Source organism: Neolamprologus multifasciatus, chromosome 14, assembly GCF_963576455.1.
Source record: "Neolamprologus multifasciatus chromosome 14, fNeoMul1.2, whole genome shotgun sequence".
Lineage (NCBI taxonomy): Eukaryota > Metazoa > Chordata > Actinopteri > Cichliformes > Cichlidae > Neolamprologus > Neolamprologus multifasciatus.
This window is the reverse complement of record NC_140452.1, coordinates 12,084,030-12,100,388: the sequence shown is the minus strand read 5'-3', so window position 1 is coordinate 12,100,388 and position 16,359 is coordinate 12,084,030. Positions and strand designations below refer to the sequence as shown.

General features: G+C 39.7%; 1 protein-coding gene across 8 annotated transcripts in view; it reads right to left on the bottom strand.

Annotated features, from left to right (window-relative positions):
* Nucleotides 1–16,359, bottom strand: part of frya (furry homolog a (Drosophila)) — a 46,890-nt gene that overhangs the window by 17,344 nt on the left and 13,187 nt on the right. For all 8 annotated transcript variants that reach the window (XM_085131430.1, XM_085131426.1, XM_085131427.1 and 5 more), the window contains exons 2-29: nt 15,413–15,612; nt 12,310–12,363; nt 11,318–11,457; nt 11,114–11,204; nt 10,887–10,966; nt 10,716–10,796; nt 9,657–9,825; nt 9,283–9,375; nt 8,885–8,983; nt 8,156–8,257; nt 7,843–7,946; nt 7,294–7,402; nt 7,099–7,185; nt 6,822–6,993; nt 6,558–6,690; nt 6,280–6,387; nt 5,924–6,179; nt 5,633–5,815; nt 5,459–5,545; nt 4,215–4,474; nt 3,819–4,008; nt 3,443–3,567; nt 2,951–3,008; nt 2,694–2,785; nt 2,279–2,451; nt 1,595–1,755; nt 1,240–1,350; nt 644–798 (exon numbers count right to left, since the gene is read on the bottom strand). In XM_085131430.1, coding sequence (XP_084987556.1) covers nt 644–798; nt 1,240–1,350; nt 1,595–1,755; nt 2,279–2,451; nt 2,694–2,785; nt 2,951–3,008; nt 3,443–3,567; nt 3,819–4,008; nt 4,215–4,474; nt 5,459–5,545; nt 5,633–5,815; nt 5,924–6,179; nt 6,280–6,387; nt 6,558–6,690; nt 6,822–6,993; nt 7,099–7,185; nt 7,294–7,402; nt 7,843–7,946; nt 8,156–8,257; nt 8,885–8,983; nt 9,283–9,375; nt 9,657–9,825; nt 10,716–10,796; nt 10,887–10,966; nt 11,114–11,204; nt 11,318–11,457; nt 12,310–12,363; nt 15,413–15,532 — 3,593 coding nt within the window. In that variant the 5' untranslated portion in view covers nt 15,533–15,612. The remainder of the gene's footprint in view (nt 1–643; nt 799–1,239; nt 1,351–1,594; nt 1,756–2,278; nt 2,452–2,693; nt 2,786–2,950; nt 3,009–3,442; nt 3,568–3,818; nt 4,009–4,214; nt 4,475–5,458; nt 5,546–5,632; nt 5,816–5,923; nt 6,180–6,279; nt 6,388–6,557; nt 6,691–6,821; nt 6,994–7,098; nt 7,186–7,293; nt 7,403–7,842; nt 7,947–8,155; nt 8,258–8,884; nt 8,984–9,282; nt 9,376–9,656; nt 9,826–10,715; nt 10,797–10,886; nt 10,967–11,113; nt 11,205–11,317; nt 11,458–12,309; nt 12,364–15,412; nt 15,613–16,359) is intronic.

Genomic DNA, 16,359 nt, shown 5'->3' with positions numbered 1-16,359 from the left:
TGTTGTTCCTAAAATGTAATTATTGCTGTTTTAGCAACACAACTTACTAAGCATGTTGTTTTAATCGACTGGAAAAATAGGAAATACTTAATACTTAACCCACATATGCCCTTTAAAACTCTGTAAAATACTATAACTGTTTCAGAACATATGCAAAATGGGTGTGTTGTGCAGTAAACAAGCGTTAGTATTGCCCAAAAAAAGTACCAACATATGATGTTTGTGAAACAGCCTATTTTTCACCTATACTATAATCCTTTCTCGATACTTAATTGAGTAGTTTAAGTGTTTAGATTGTAGCAGAAGAAGACAAAGAAGAAGATAAAGATGAACGATAGTCCTGGAGCAACTCTGACAATAATGTTGTATGAACAACACAGTGATATCAAATACATCATTTCATGCATGTTTCAATTTCTGAGATAAAGCAAGTGAAGAATTTCAGTGCAATAGTGAGTTGTTAGTTTGAGACTTTGGCTAATTTACTTACTAAAATGGACCGTAATGCTAAATGAGAGAATTCAGTGTCAGTCCAAATTAGTCCAAATAAGTAAATGCACTTCAAAAACCTATACATATAAACTAATGAAGACCCAACAAAAAAAATCACTGAAAATGCAAAAATTCATCTGAGATTTTGTACCTGCTGCCACAGACTGTAGCGATGGCTTTGAAGCACCCCGAGGCGACCTGCTTTGAGCCTGTGTAGCAACGATCCACAGCCCAGTTGAATAGGTTGACCTGGTCAACATTGAGTTCCAGCAACAAGATGACAACTTCACAGCCAAGCTGATGGACCTGAGCCAGGAGCAAACACCAACACAGACTTTTTTAAATTTAATTTCTTCTTTTTTCCCCTCCCCTGTACTCCGCACTTTGTATCAGTCATCAGTAAATGATTTAAGGTCTCAGTGTAACATGGTTCTAGGAGCTCTACAATGAAGTTGATAAATGACCAGTTAATGCAACTCCTCAAACCACATAATAAATTGGAAGGAAGGAAAGGAAAAATATCTAAAATAAACATGCAGGTGCTTTATCTTGTATCATAAATGGGAATAACGTCAAAATCAGTTTATCCTGAAAGAAAACTGCCCTTCTCCAGCAAGATAATGCTGAGCAGTTGGCAAGCACTAGTGCTGGCTTTTTATAAAGCAAGCTGCAGAAAGCTATCCGAGGGGCTTCCTGGGTCAGCTCCTTGTTTAAATGCACCACAGTGGTAAAGTATTGGCTACAGACCCGCTGATCCTGGCAGGCTAGTATATTATCCAGCCACTTGTAGAGGTATCCGTCTGGAGAGAGGCCAACGTTATCAAACACAGGCCCACAGCACAGCACAGCAGACATAGCCTGTAAGAACATAAGCCAAGAATGCTCACATGTTAATGGTTTAAACAACCAAGACAAGACAACCCTATTCACTCTGCCACTGTTCCACCAACAGCTCTTTCTTTTTCTTTTTTTTTTTGAAATGCGACATAACATTTAATCCCAATGTGGTCATTCAACACAGCTGAATATTAAACAATCAGATTCTTCTTACTTATTCTGAATTTGTGACTTAGTCATTTACTTAGAGTCTAATTATGATTACCTTTAGGGCACAATACTGATATCTTGTGATCTGATGGTTTCTGTCGCTGTAGCGATCCAGAGGAGTGAACATGATGCTGAAAGGCCCAGCCCACTGGCTGAAGAGGATGAAGAGGTGATGCCGCAGGCTCTGCTGTGGAAACAGGAAGCGTCTGTGGTGCACTGGGTTGGAGGTGGGGGTGGAGGGGATGAAAGAGCTTGTTATAGGTTTGCTTATTAAAAAAGTCTAGAGCCAGCAAAAATTATCCCGGCATCTTAAGCCCATCACAACTAAATAAAAGTGCATATCCCCAATCCGATAATAGGTTCTTGATGTCCCCTGACAGATTATTAGCCATTCAGTGGGGACTTGTGAATGCTTGGCAACTCATGAGTCATCACCTGCCCTTTCCTGCACTGTCTTTAAGTAGAACTATTCTTGGATCCACTCCCCTTGGGCTACATCCAAATCAAGATCAATGTCAAGACTCTGGTCTTTCATGCAGTGTTCTAATGGCAGCCTAATGGAAACCTATTATACAATTCAGTATTCGCAAATGGACAGATGGACCTGTTGCACCAGGTACTCATAAAAAGGAATACAGAACTTTCATATTCTCTGCTAAGTAATTTATCAGTCTGACCTATAGGGCAGTGACTGGTCTGACAAGAAAGGACTTTAAATTTAAGCTAGTTGCAGTAGTACCTGGTACGCATTGGATGAGGTTGGCCACCATGGCACTGAAGTGAGCTCGGATGTCCTTAAGGATCTCTGCATCTTTATCATTCTCAGCTTCCAGAAGCATCCGGGTCAGATCCACATATTCCAGGAAGAGAGCCCCCAGGGCGAGTGTGTCACGTTCCAATGCTCCATTTGTACTGTGGCATGAAAAAAAACCCCCACAGAGACACCCGATTCAGAGACATCACCAAGAAAATATTATGCAATAATGACATATTCACTTCTGTTTAAATACCTATCAACTGTAGCACTAATGGCAATTATTTGTATCGAAAACTCACTTGCACGAATCTGGGGGAGCCTTCTCTTTAATTAAGTACATTTTTGCATTTCAGTCTTTTTTTGGGCTAACAGTGTCAACTGATACTATCACACTAACCTATCACTGATGACACCAGCATCAGCCAGGAGCTCAAATATCCTCAGCAGCTGAAGTCTCAGCAGGTCTCGTCGTTCACGTCGCTTCTTGTTCTGTAAAACATAATAAGAACATCTTTACAACCAGATTGTCTGTAAAAATAAAATGTTCTAAACTATATGAACTCTTTAGCAAATGCTACATTATAGTCTAACATAGCTATAAATCCTCTCTGATTGTGCATATTTTGCATATATTATTAATTGAGTCATATATACCTCAGGTCTTCTCTCTAATGCCTCTTTCATAAGGGGATGCAGCTCCTCCACAAGCTCTCTGTGTGCAGTAAAAACATAAACTCGTGATATAAATGTAAAATACAAAATGAAGTACAGTAGCAAAAATTAAACTGCAGAATGACATTTTTCAAAAACAATTAAAAAAAGCTATTAAATCTGACCTCTAGGAAACAATTTAGAAGTGAGGCATCAAAGTATTATTCAACTCTAATTCTCTGCTCATCTGCACTTTAAAAGCCACACAAATGCACTGCCTTTAATTATGGAAACAATATTAGATTGCACTCTCAGTTTTTCACAGGTTAATTAAAAAAAAAAAAAGACAAAACAGAACTGAAGATGTTTTGTGGCAATATTTAATCCATGAAAAAAAATCCCAAAAAAAAGCATCACAGGAAAAAAAAAAGGAAAGTTTGTTTGCTTACTTAAGCAGTAAATGTTCAGCACCTAATATATAGATCTTTGATATACCTGAAGACGAGAAAATTGGTGCGACCAAAGCCCAGAACTAATGACTCTGTCAACTCGATGCTCTCTGCCCTCATCAGTGGAACCAACTGCTTCAGAAGCCAAGCCACAGATGGGCTCCCGATAACCTGAAACATCAAACACCGACTGCTCAGTCAGACACATAAAATCTGCCACGACCACTAATTACTTAGAGCTGCATTGATATAAGTGTCTGTACACTTAAGAACACATTGACTTCATGCTCTATTCATGTGAAATAGCTGCTGTAATTTGATGCTTTGAGTTTTAAAGTCAACAAGCTCAGTATGAACACCTGATCATGGAGAGACAAAGCGCAGAGGGAATTAATAAGGCCAGAGGACAGGGAGGCAAGTACCTTGTTATCGAGGTTGACACTGCTGTCAGGTGTAGGAGCTGTGATCTCAGGTGTCGATGCTCTCAGATGGCCGGGGCTCATGATACTGGGCTTGGCCACTCCAAAGCAAAGGATCAGGTAGTTTCTCCATAGGGTTACATAGTTATCCCCACTGCCAGAGGTACTGGTCTTCTTTGCGTACACTGGATTACTGGTAAGGTAAAAAGGAAATATTATTAGATCCTTTATAATCTCACATTCTTTTAGTGGGGAATTTTGACTTTAAGCTCAATGAAGAACTGGAATATGGTGGCAGAAACAGAAAAAGGAAGACTAAATAGGGATGTGCAGAAAATAAAAATACAGAAGTGTTTCATGTTCCCTCCTGACCACACTGTAGTCTGAAAGGGCACTTACTTTGGGTCTACCAGGGGCATGAGCATCTGCATCCGAGTGAAGGCATAAGGCCAGGCGTAGCTGAGAGCTGTGGGGCAGTGCTTGGGAAGGTTGTCCTGTCGGAGGAGGCTGTATATGCACAGCACCCAGGGGTCCTTGACAGACTGAGCAAAGATCCACACATGTGAGGGGCTCCTAATATCATAATGACTGTTGACAAGCAATGCATTCCACTCCACGAGCCACTGCAGGTCCACGTGGTGACCAGCTGGCAGGGTGACCTGCAAATAAGCAGGTGACAGAGCAGGGTCAGAGGTCAGGGACATGCCTGAAATATATCTTAAAGCACTGCTTCTTTCTGACTGTCGACCGATGTGTAAAACTAATTTATTACAATGTGAATAAGGCAGTAATTAGGACAACAAGACAAATACATACTATATTTAGAAAAGCTTTTTTTTATGTTGCATATGTTGCATGCCACTCTCATTATACTCAGAAAAATGTTTATAGCTGAAATGACAGCTGGCCAGAAGCTGCTCAGCTGTTTATTTAATTTTACATGATAATTAATGAACCTGGCTTCTGTTTTCTGCTTACTTAGAAGATTATTTTCTAAACCAGATTTTACATGGGGTTAAAAATCTTGTTTTTATATTTTTATGTCAGTCAGATAGAAACTAAAGCTCCACCAACACTTCGGTTTGTGGCTTTCATCGGGATCATCATAAAACATATTACAAACAGCATTTTCAAGTCGCCTGGGTAAGAGTAGAAAAAATACTAAACAACCAATTATATACATTCACACATCTGACAATGGGGCACCAACAAGAATGAACTGGATCACATGTTTTACGGCGACTCATTGTCCCTGGCAACATGAGTGCTCAGTGGAAAAGGAAGGTGGTAACTTCCACAGCATTAAGCTGAAAAAGTGCAACCAAGTTTTGCCCTACCCAATGATGAAAAAATTCCCTCAATCCTGAAAGGTCTGCCTGACTTTCCTTTCATTACAGTTAGCCAATAAATGTGTTTTTTTTATACTGCCAGTGTTGCTGGAGCTTTAAGTTCACAGATCCTATCATCTTCTCCATACAGCGTGAGGTTGTCCCTGAAAACTCATCTCTGTAAGTCGAGCCATGTGAAATGAACACAGTGACGAAAGACAAATATTAGGAAAATGAAACATGAAGCAAATAAACAGAAACATCTCGAGGTTTAATTTGGAGCGGAGCCACAAACTGGAGGTACAAACAACTTACTGTGTCAGAGACTGCAGCGTTGACAAAGCTATCCAATATACTGGGGCTGAGCTGATCCATGATCTCTATCATTGGTTTATCATCATCCTATAGTTGGCAAAGCATACATTTTTAACCTGTACATAAAATATCTTTCTTATATCATGTCTCCTCAGCGTTCCTTCTGTGTTTTACCTCACACTGTCCGATAGTCACGAACAGACTGCGTATCTCTTTGAGGATAGCAATGGCGAGTCTGCGGGTGCTCAGCTGGCAGGAGCAGAGCAGGACGACCGCTAGTCCCTCCACAGCATGCAGCACAGTGGAGTGTGGACCTCGTTCTGAAGGCGTCTTGAGACTCGAGCTGCTCTGCAGCAGCTGTGATAAAATAAAGAAAAGCTGATTACCCAGGAGTAATATCACAATATTAAACTAGTTTATTTCTATTTCTAAAATGGGCAGTTAGTAAAAGACAACTGTGTATACCTCAGCAGTGTGCATTTTAGAGGTGTCAGACGTCTTTCCTGGTGCAGCCAGGGTGAGTTTCCACTGAGTGAGGAGCTGCAGCAGTAATTTAAGGGATGTATCTAACAATCCCTGGTGGGTGTCTTGGACCTCACGCAACAGGAAGTTGGTAAATCCAAACAGGACGTCATCACGCCAGTCGGAGAAATCCAGCAGCAGACTTTGCAAGGAATTCTGTGCTATGAGTCGAAGCTCATCATCCATGTGGATTGTCAGTCTGACAAAGACAAAATTAACCAAACAAAAATAATGAAGTATAACTTTTATGCAGAAGAATGACAGGTCTTCTATGTACTGTTTCATATCAGGTTACTCACCGAGACAGGAGGTCTATGAGTTCTGGCTTAGACATCCCATCAGGCAGGATGCGAGGAATGGCAGCGACACATGTCCTGAACAAGTCGATCTTAGGTTTTCTCTCACCTCTGAAAAGGTCGCATTTCAGTTATGTTAGAAAGTCTTGTTTTCTGTGTCAAAGTGTAAATTGATCAAGTATTGAGAACAAGAGCGTTAAGTTAATGATGAGTCCAGTCCAGTCCAGTCATTCTGGACTTTCCTTTAAATGTTTTGTCAGCTGGTATGTGTGCAAACTTACGTGATCATGTCCTCAGGCTCTTTGTTCAACATCTGAGCATTGGTCATCATCATGCATCGGCCCACCTCCTTGTCCAGGTGTCTGAGAATGTTGTCAATAGCCTTTCGGACGTGAAAATAATACTGAGACATACCTGGGAACATGACAGAGGAAAAACTATTGAACTACTTTAGCTCACTGGAATATTTTTAATTGAATTCCTATAATTTAAAATGCAGAAGCATGACATTTTCAGAATTCGTGACCACGGTCTGCCTCTCTCACCAATGACTTTGGCCTCTTCATCTGTTAATGTCTTGCTCAGATATGTCTTCTTTACTCGGAGTGTGTTCCCAGAGGGCAAAGTGCAACCAGTGTTAGGCATGGGAGGCTCACCGTCCTTCTGCTGCAGTTTATCAGCTACAACCAGGAATGCTCTCAGACCAATATTCATTCTCTAAACAGGAAAGAAGGGTCACCTGTTAGTTATCAGTTTCCAGCATCCCATTACCAGTCTTGCAGGACCTTTACAAACGAAATTGACTGCTATACAAACGTGTACCTCAGGATTAAGACTAAAGGCTTTTGCAGGTTTCCCAACACACAGAAGGTCAAAGATAATCTCTTTCATGGCATAATCCAGTCTTTCCTGCAGAAAAATAAACATAAAATACAAATCAGTTATAAATAACCTGATTATTCTATTACGAATGGCATCTGCTAACAGTCATACAGTACAGCACACAAGTGTATTTACCTGGGCGATAAACTGGATGATTTTCACAAAGATATTGAGGGGCATGTCTCTTGGTACCACACTGCGGGATCCTTTGGGGAAAAGTGTTGTTACAATGGTGTTGAGTCGACTGAGAAATGAGACAAAGAAAGCAAGTTAATAAAAGACTTTGTGCAAACATTTAACAAATTAGACAGATCGTTTTAAGATATGTTTATTTTGGGCTTGATCAGCACCCAAATATCTGTCTGGACCCATCTGTAATTCCTCAAGTGGGCTTTAGCTTGTACGTAATAACATCTGCAAACAGCTGATAACCCTGCAGGCAACTGTTACTGGAAATCTTGTATTGGTTTGAGCCTAAATCTGTCTAAATCAGATCTAAGAATATAAAAACCCCCACAAAATGTTTTTAAAAACATTTTTTTAATCTTCCCTAAATCCACCACATCATCATGTTCAGAATTTGTTTTGTAATAAAATATAAAATAGGATATTTCTATGATAACAGTTATTTACTGACACTTAAAAAGAAAAGAAATGTAAATGCAAACAATAAAGGATTTTTACCCTTGTGTCGCAGTGTTGCTCTCACACTTGATTCTGATCATGTAAACCCACAACAGTCTATAGAGGGACTCCAGTGCAACACGAGCCATTTTTGGGTCTCTACTCTGTAATGAAATAAGGTTGATCAAAGAAGTCAATGATAGATCCACCTTAAAGAAAAATAATCAGTGTAATTGCTCACAATATCAAGTAAAAAATGTAGTTCACGCAATTATTTTTGACAATTAAAGCTGTAATATTTGGACTGACTGAGACGCACATCCTTTAAATAACAAATGCAGTTTTACAACTGTTAGTTACTAAGTTACATTACCTTCAGATTTGAGAGGCAGTTGTTAAGGAAGATGTGCCATCTGTTAAGGAAGAACTGTTTCTGGCTGACACACAGCAGGCACGTCACCAAAGGGTAAAATGCCTGAACAGAAGACACAAAGTGCAGCCTTGTTACAACAAATTCTCTCTTTTTTTTATTTGTAAGTTATTGACTTACAACTAAAACACTGGGATTTTCTGCATATTATATTCAAACTCGCCTATTAAGTTGTCAATTTGTGGAATAATGTATTATCTCTGAGCAACCTTTGCATAAGTGCATCTTAAACAAGCTTTCTTTTGAATACATAATGTGGTTCCCTCTTTTTTAAAAAAATGTTTTTTGCTGATGGTGCGTCATTCATAAAATATAGATTTCAGCCATTATCGTTGCCTCAGGAGAAAGTAGACCTAATCTAAGGGCTGTTGTCTTTCCAGATCCATGTGAACTACCATGGTGAAATGTTTTATTGAAGACACTTAGAGGAGAAGAGACTTTAAATATGCTTACACATACTGCAGTGCTTTTAATGTGTTTTTTTAATGCTATGAAACAGCAGCCTGTCTTCCCTCATAAATGTTTTCTATTGTAGACACTAAAAAACTAAAAAACACACACAAAAGTGACCTTGAAAAAAAATTCACAGGCATCTAGGGAATATGAGCATGTAACTGAAGATGTACAAAAGAGACAGGCCCAACAATCACTGTCACTTTGTTTTGAACTAACCAGTGAGTGCTTCTTCCTGGAGGACAAGTCCAGGGTTGTGTCATACAAGCTGTCCACAAAATTCCTCAGGCATGGTACGTTCACCTCGTTCTTCACAGCCTAAGACAAGATTACACATCACAGGATGGCACAAAAAGACAAAAACGTCTCCCCCTGAGTGATCTTCTATATATAGTGTAAAACATTTCCAATGCAGAGCTTAAAACTAATGCTATTTTGTGTGTGTTTAAAGTTACTGCTAATTTGCAACTATCACCTTTATTTGGGTTTTTACATACTGCAAATAGTACTTTCATAAGATATGCAGTGTTCACTATACACTATAGATACAGTGCTACAATGAAATACACATAACAACTGGGTATTGCACACAAGAATCAGATGAGGAAGAAACTCACTGCTGCCACGGGAACCAGAATCTCAACAAAGAGGCCAGCTAAAGCATGCTTAATGTCCTTGTCTTTGACTTCCAGGAAATACTGGGCACACTCCTGTGAAAGAGAAAAAAAATTGTTGTGCAACTTACAGACTTAGAATCTGCATTACATTCAGTAGTGTAAGCTGCATGAAAAAGCCAGTATGAAGCACAGTTAAAGTAAAACATCAAATCTTAACAGTTCTCAGAATTTACTTCATAGTTTCTACCCAACAGAAACATTAGTATAGAAGAGATGAGTGATGGGATGAGTACAGAAGAAGTACAATATTCATATATATTCAGTTTATAATGTATTGAGGCAGAAATATTATTCAGTTACTAAAGCTATTATACCTGCATAAACTGAAAAGAGGCTTCAAAATCCTCAACGGGATACATCTTAATTCGGAAGAACTTGACCCCCATGATGAGGCTAATGGTACTCTGGACCACATAAGGATTGTGCTCTTTTTGCCGCAGCTCCTTTAGCTCAGTCATAAACTTCTTCTTCACAGCAGGAAACCTGAGAATAAAAATAGCTAAATGAGGCTCTATATTAAGACATGCTTGCACAGCTCAGTCAGACAAATCCCAAGTCAGCACTTCCATAAAGAAGCAGAGTTGTGACTCAGAAAGAATACAGTGATAATATTCAGCATGCACGCCTCCCAAAATATCAGCCCCTCATCTCACCCTCTATATGCAGACTGTGAGTCTGTGCCCCCAGATGAACTCCTCATCTAGCACCTGATCCTTTGCCCAAATTGAACCAGAGATGAGATTCTTCAGCTGGTCTAAATTTAGATGATAATTCATCATGGGAGCTCATATGAGCATTTCTTAACCTCTTCCCTGTTGGCTAGAGCTGCACTTGAAAGACAGTGAATACAGCTGGGAGAAGAAATGCTGTATTATTTCGACAGTCAAAATCAGCAACCCTTTTAAAAAAAAGAAGACTGCATCAACCTTTCTGAAGACGATTCATTTTAGTTTACAGCCAAATTCATTACCTCTTCCTTTGCCTGATCTTTAGAAAAGTAAATATCTCACTAATATGTCATATAAGTGTCCTTTAGAAAAGGTTATGTGGCATGCCCATCGGCAATATCTCTATTTTAAGGGCTTATTCCTTTCTTCGGTGATCTCAAAAGTTCAAAATAAACAGAGACATTCATTTCCAGTCCTAGTTTGGGGTGAAGGGGATCGCTCCAGAAGTATGTCATCCCTACAGTACGTTCCAGTCTCTTAAACCAGGGAATGTTTTGCAGGAAGGCCTTAGGAACAGTAACACGCTAATGTGATGTGGCATGACAGCAACAGAGCAGAGAGTAGTAATTTATCATACAGTGAAAAAAAGTTAAAACACAGCCAATAGTACTGAATTATTATCACTGTTCTGTTTTTGTGCCTTACTTGGACTGGGCTAATACTCCTATGACTTCAGCATAGAGGTCTGCTACAGTGTGCATGTTGCCAGTGTTCGGACCATGATACCTGCAGGAAAACAATGCATTATACCAAAAACGGCAAATTTTAGAGAGACTGAATGAAAAGTAAACTTTGTAAGGACAGGTGAGATCTTACCCCTCTTTGTATCTAAAGTGCTTAAAGGCTAAGTTAATGACTTCATTCACCAAACTGTCAAGGGTGGGGTAGAGCGGCATCTGATTAAGAATCAATAGAAAACATGATCATCTCAAGATGTCTGCCAAATTAAGTTTATTTTGTCAGCAGTAATAAATCAGGGAACCTGATGAAATTATACGATAAGATAAGTAGATTTTGTGTAGTACAGAGTTTAGTCACTTTACCTGTTTCAAAACTTCTATAAGTACAAGAGAGAAGATGAAATCAATGGCCAAATCCCGCCTTTCAAGTAGATAATCTCTCTGTTGCTCGTCACTGTTAAAGAGAAAACATGTTTGCTATAATCATAAAGCACACCTGAGCCTCACCTTTCTTTTGTCTACAAGTGACTCATGCTTGCGTGCAGAAATCAATGTAATTGTTCTCACTTTTTGGACTTGGTGTTGGCTCTTGGGCGGTACTCGTGCAACTCCTCTTCTAATCCATTTTGTCGTTTGTACCAGTCAAACAAAGTGCGTAGGATGGAAGGGAGGCTGTATTCAGCCAAAGAGCTCATGGAGCTTATCAACTAGGAGAGCAATGACATACATAGCGCAAATGAGCATTTGGGTTTAGCGGTCCACATACCAAAGTGAAAGATAGCCATCAGTATTTCCTTTGTTTATTTGAGCAGCAATTTCAACATCAATTCCAATAGCAAACAAGCATTAATTTGCATTTCATCATGTCTCAAGCATTTTTTAAACATTTTAACAATAAATGGGCAACATGGAGCAGCTTTTAAGTAAAGTAAAAGCAACACTAAGAAAAGGCACCGAGATTGAAGAGTGAACTGGTTCTTATTGGGGATACAGTACGCAGAAATACAGAGCGCCCATGGGGCTGCCTCCCTCAGTCTTGGGGGAGGGTGAGCGAAAGGAAGGAACAGGCCGGGCACACAGGAAGGGAGGAGAGTCTGGTGGGATTGGGGAACACAGTGAGCCCTTCATTCAGCACACGGCTGGAGAAGAATCCTGGCTCTGTGTGGCAGCTGCATGGCCTCGCGCAGCAGCACAGACACACCTCTGTGGCTGTGAAAGGGCCTTCTCTGAAAAGCCACAGACCTGCTCGATACACCTAGTGCTGAGGCAGTGCCAGCTGTCAAGGTAAACACTCCTGCCCCTGACTGGATCTGAAAGACCTTTTGGGATGTGAGCTGGGCTTTCAACCATCAACTTTTTCAGGCTGAAGTGCATCATACTAGAGCAGTATCTATGACGTGCTTATTTTCCAATTGGGAGAGGAAACACAGTTACCTCTGTGTTGGTGTTGGATTTTGTATAGAATAATAATATAATCTAAAATGGTTATATTACAGGTAAAACAAATAGTTTATCTAGTGAGCATTTGGTCCCAGATCCCTGTATTTCTATGCACTTACTTGGTCAAACTGAGAATCTTCTCCCCGCTGTAGTGACTTTGTTAATGGCTTTTCCTAAAAAGGCAGAAAAAAATTGTCATTTTAAAACCTTATTTTTGCAATAATACAGACAAAAAAAGTTCTTTGTAGTGTGATTTAAAGAGTATAACTCTAAATCTGATGACTAAGGAGTATGAACCGGGACTGATCACAGCCCAGCTAATGAGAGGGCCATCAATCAGTCTGTTGCCTGGCAAGAGCAGGCAGGGTCACTTACAATATTAGAGATGGGACATTTATGACAGTTCTTATTATTACAGTCTTCCATCATCTAAGATAAAAGCCTTCAAAAGGGTTTAATTCTCAGTGCACCCATCTCCTGGCAAAGCAACAGGCCCGTCGATGACTTCTTGAATCTCTAGCCATCAGTTCATAACCAGCCAACCTTTATTAAAAGGCTTAAAAAAAACATAGGCTGGTAACACAGATGGTTTAACTCTCTGAAACTCACACAAATATCTACTTAAAACATTTAGGAAAACGGTAACAAAATTGTTAGCATTGTACAATTTTTGGAAAGATAAGACAACATTTTAGGTGAAGCTCCGTCACACAACGCAAGCCTTATTTAAGGGCAAATTGACATAAAACAGACAGTAGCATCACTCTACATCTATTCTTTATTCTTGTGCAATTAAAAACGTCTTCTTTCTCTTCCTTTTTGCAAACCTGCTTTTCCAAAAACTCCCTACTGCCATGTCATCAGCCAGGCAGCACATCACAGCACTTCAGTTGCTGATTAATCCAAAAAAGCCAACTGTGTGATCTGTGTCACAGTGACATTGCGTGGGCCATAATGCTCTCTTTCTCTCTCTCACAGCTGGAACATCAGCTAAGCTCCAAGGTTTGATGAACCTTTTAGTTTTTAGACAAATGCTTGAATCTGAGACGCCCATCTGTGCTGGAATGACAGAAAAGTCAATGCTTCTAGCTCGGCATGGCTTTTAAAGATTTTATTGCCATTTGGTCCAGCCTGATTCCTCATAGGTTTACAGCATTTTGTTTTCATTGATAAATGTATTTTGTAACCTGTGTCTTTTTGTGCTTTACCCTAACAAATGCTGACTACAGATCAATGACCATGATGGATTCTGATAAATTAACTCACAACAACAGTGGGAAAACTACAAGAAGAGACTAAAACAAATTACTCAGCCAGGTCTCCACTGAGAGGAAAAACCAAGAGAGACACATCCTCCCTGCAGTCCTCTGGAGGGTAACAGAATGAAACGAGGGGCTACACTCTTTCCCTATGGTAATTAACACTTCACTGCAAGCCGAAGCTGGTGACTAACAGCTTTCTATAAATCACAGCACCTAAAACTGGAGACAGAATGTCCACAGCAGCTTCACTGATTCAAGTCAACACGTAAACTCACAATTTATCAGACCTGATAAAAATCACATGCATGTGTAGCTATGTGTTTCAAAGAATTAAATAACAGTATATGTAAAGCAAAATGTATGATGATGATCATCAAATGGCGGTAACACTTATAAGATACTGATACACCAGTCTGACTTTCTGTCCACAGAATTATTTCTGTGTGCTGTTTTTGGCCTGAAAGGATCAGTTCCATCCTCAACTGGACTAAAAGTCTCCTGGAGATTTTATTGCCAGCTTGTGCATTCATCTAGTTTTCCAGAAATATTTAATTGCAACATAAAGACAAAGTCAGAACAGCTAGAAATGAGTTTATGGTGGGTTTCTATTGATTAAATATTAATTTTATGGTTAAAATGAATGATAAATGAATACATATTGGAAGAGAAACATAATTAGTATACAGACGGCATGTACTTTCCTGTGAAAACATGAAAATATTAACTCTAGATAAAAGCCTCGGAAGAGGGCTTGCTTTACTTCAGTGAAAGTACATTTTTTGCTGTTGGACATTGATTGCAAGTATCTGCAGTGACTAACTACTGATCAGCGGGGGGTGTACATACAAAGTGAGCTACTTTTGATTGGAAGGTAATGGCACAGGTCACGTGGTGGAGGGCAGTTTTTTTCCAAATAATCGTGGTCTGACTTGGAATCACTGCAATCAGACAGGTTGACAGAGGTTTGTCAATAATTGCTATCTAATTTTGCATTTTGCAATAGATCTAAGTCAGTCTGAAGATGACTGCGACTTGTCTTTGCAATCGGGGACTCAGCTGGTTGCCAGATGACTGCATTCTGGTTACATTCTTACATAAAAAGCAGGGTGCCAGGCACCTAGACAGTTAAATCTGTCCTGGCTGTATTTGTGGGGAAATATTTGAATTTCTGCTTCAGTTCTACGAGGCTCTGTCTGGACTCTGAATGTAAGTACTTCATGTGAATTTCTTTGTATACAGATGGCAGCAGATTTGCACTTTTAATCGATTTATCACAGTTAATCACCATATGACCACAAACTGACGGCATGAAATTTCCAATTTGACACAACTGAGTTGTAAACTGATAGCAAAACTCCATCTTATTGGCACTTCATTGACACACAAAGATGCTTTGAAAATTGCAGTTTGCTAATAATTGTTGCATATCTGGTCCCTGTCTTCTAAGAAACCATTTCAAAGGCAGCGAAGTTGCAAATTCATTGCACATAATGACATTAATATTGGTCATGCCACAACCACTGTTTTCCTAATGTGACTATAAGATAATAGTGCAAAAATTCCATCATATTTTTGAGACACAAAAGTGACTTCATGTTATCTGTCTGACTGACAGAACAAAGTCAAACAAAAGCTATAAATCTTTCGATAAGGGACAATCATCTCAAGCATTACTCATTTAGCAAAATTCTTACTTAATTATTATATATTTTAAATAGCTAAATAGATAATATATTTCTCCTAATATCATTTGATTTGAAATTTCTTCAGTTCATTAGAAGCTTCTGTGTTTCTGAGTACCTGGACTGTGTGTTTTTAAATTATTACTAAAACTTTATTTTCTTAGAAGTAAAGCATCCTTCACCACTTGTAATTCATTACAGTCACTGTGCTATAAGATAAACAGAATGTCAACTAATCACTACAGGACACAAAGAGCAGTAACCCTCTTCCCACTCACCAGCGGTTCAGCCATGATTATTCGGATCTTGCGCTCAGACATGGTGGTGAAGTTGGCAAACAGGCTCTTGAGGACGTACTCGCCTGGCTTGCTCTCTGGGTCAATGGTGATGGGCATCATGGCAGGAGGACCCTTCTCTCCCTGAGGACAGCAGACTGGAGGGATGGGAGGTTTACTGTATCCGTTCCCCACAGGCGAGGCTGCAGAAGAGACACAAAAAACACAAGATGGGAAACAGTTTCATTAAGTAAAACACTGCCAAATCAAGCACAATGAGTGGGACAGGATCAGCCACTAGAGAAAAAGAGTTCACCGAACAGGGTATTGCTGAGAAGTTTCCAAACATGGACAAAAAGATCCCAACATGTTGAGCATTCCTCAGTAAGACTGTCCAAAGGGCACCGTCTTGCCCTGAGTCTGCTGTTTCTTTCCTCCTGCTACAGTGAGCAGAGCACATATGGAAATAAAACACCATGGCCTGCAGCTGGTGTTTTGGTTTTGTACCAAAGTCGTCACTGTCCTTTGAGGGAAACAAAAACCTTGTGCGTGTGATCATCCTACACTCAGTGTTATGATATGGCCCACCTTTAATAACGAATGGCTTGCCTCGGGCCACTTAAACCCATGAAAAAACCCACGAGTTAATAATTTAACCTCTGTGTTGAACTCTTGTGCCTCCAGACACAAACCTGCTACATACAGTAAAGACATGCATACAAACATCTTATTAGAAGCGTGACATTTTCCTTCAGCAATAACTCTGCAATTTCTAACCAGGCCTCAGCCTCACAAACTGCCTGGTGTATAATAGTCAAAGGACAGAACACAGCTAGTGCCTTACAGTGAGAACCATATTTTCGTAAACATGTGCATGTGCATGTAATAAATACGTTTGGACAGAAATCAGCAACAATAAAGGTCAACCCAAACTGTTCATCTGTCAAAAT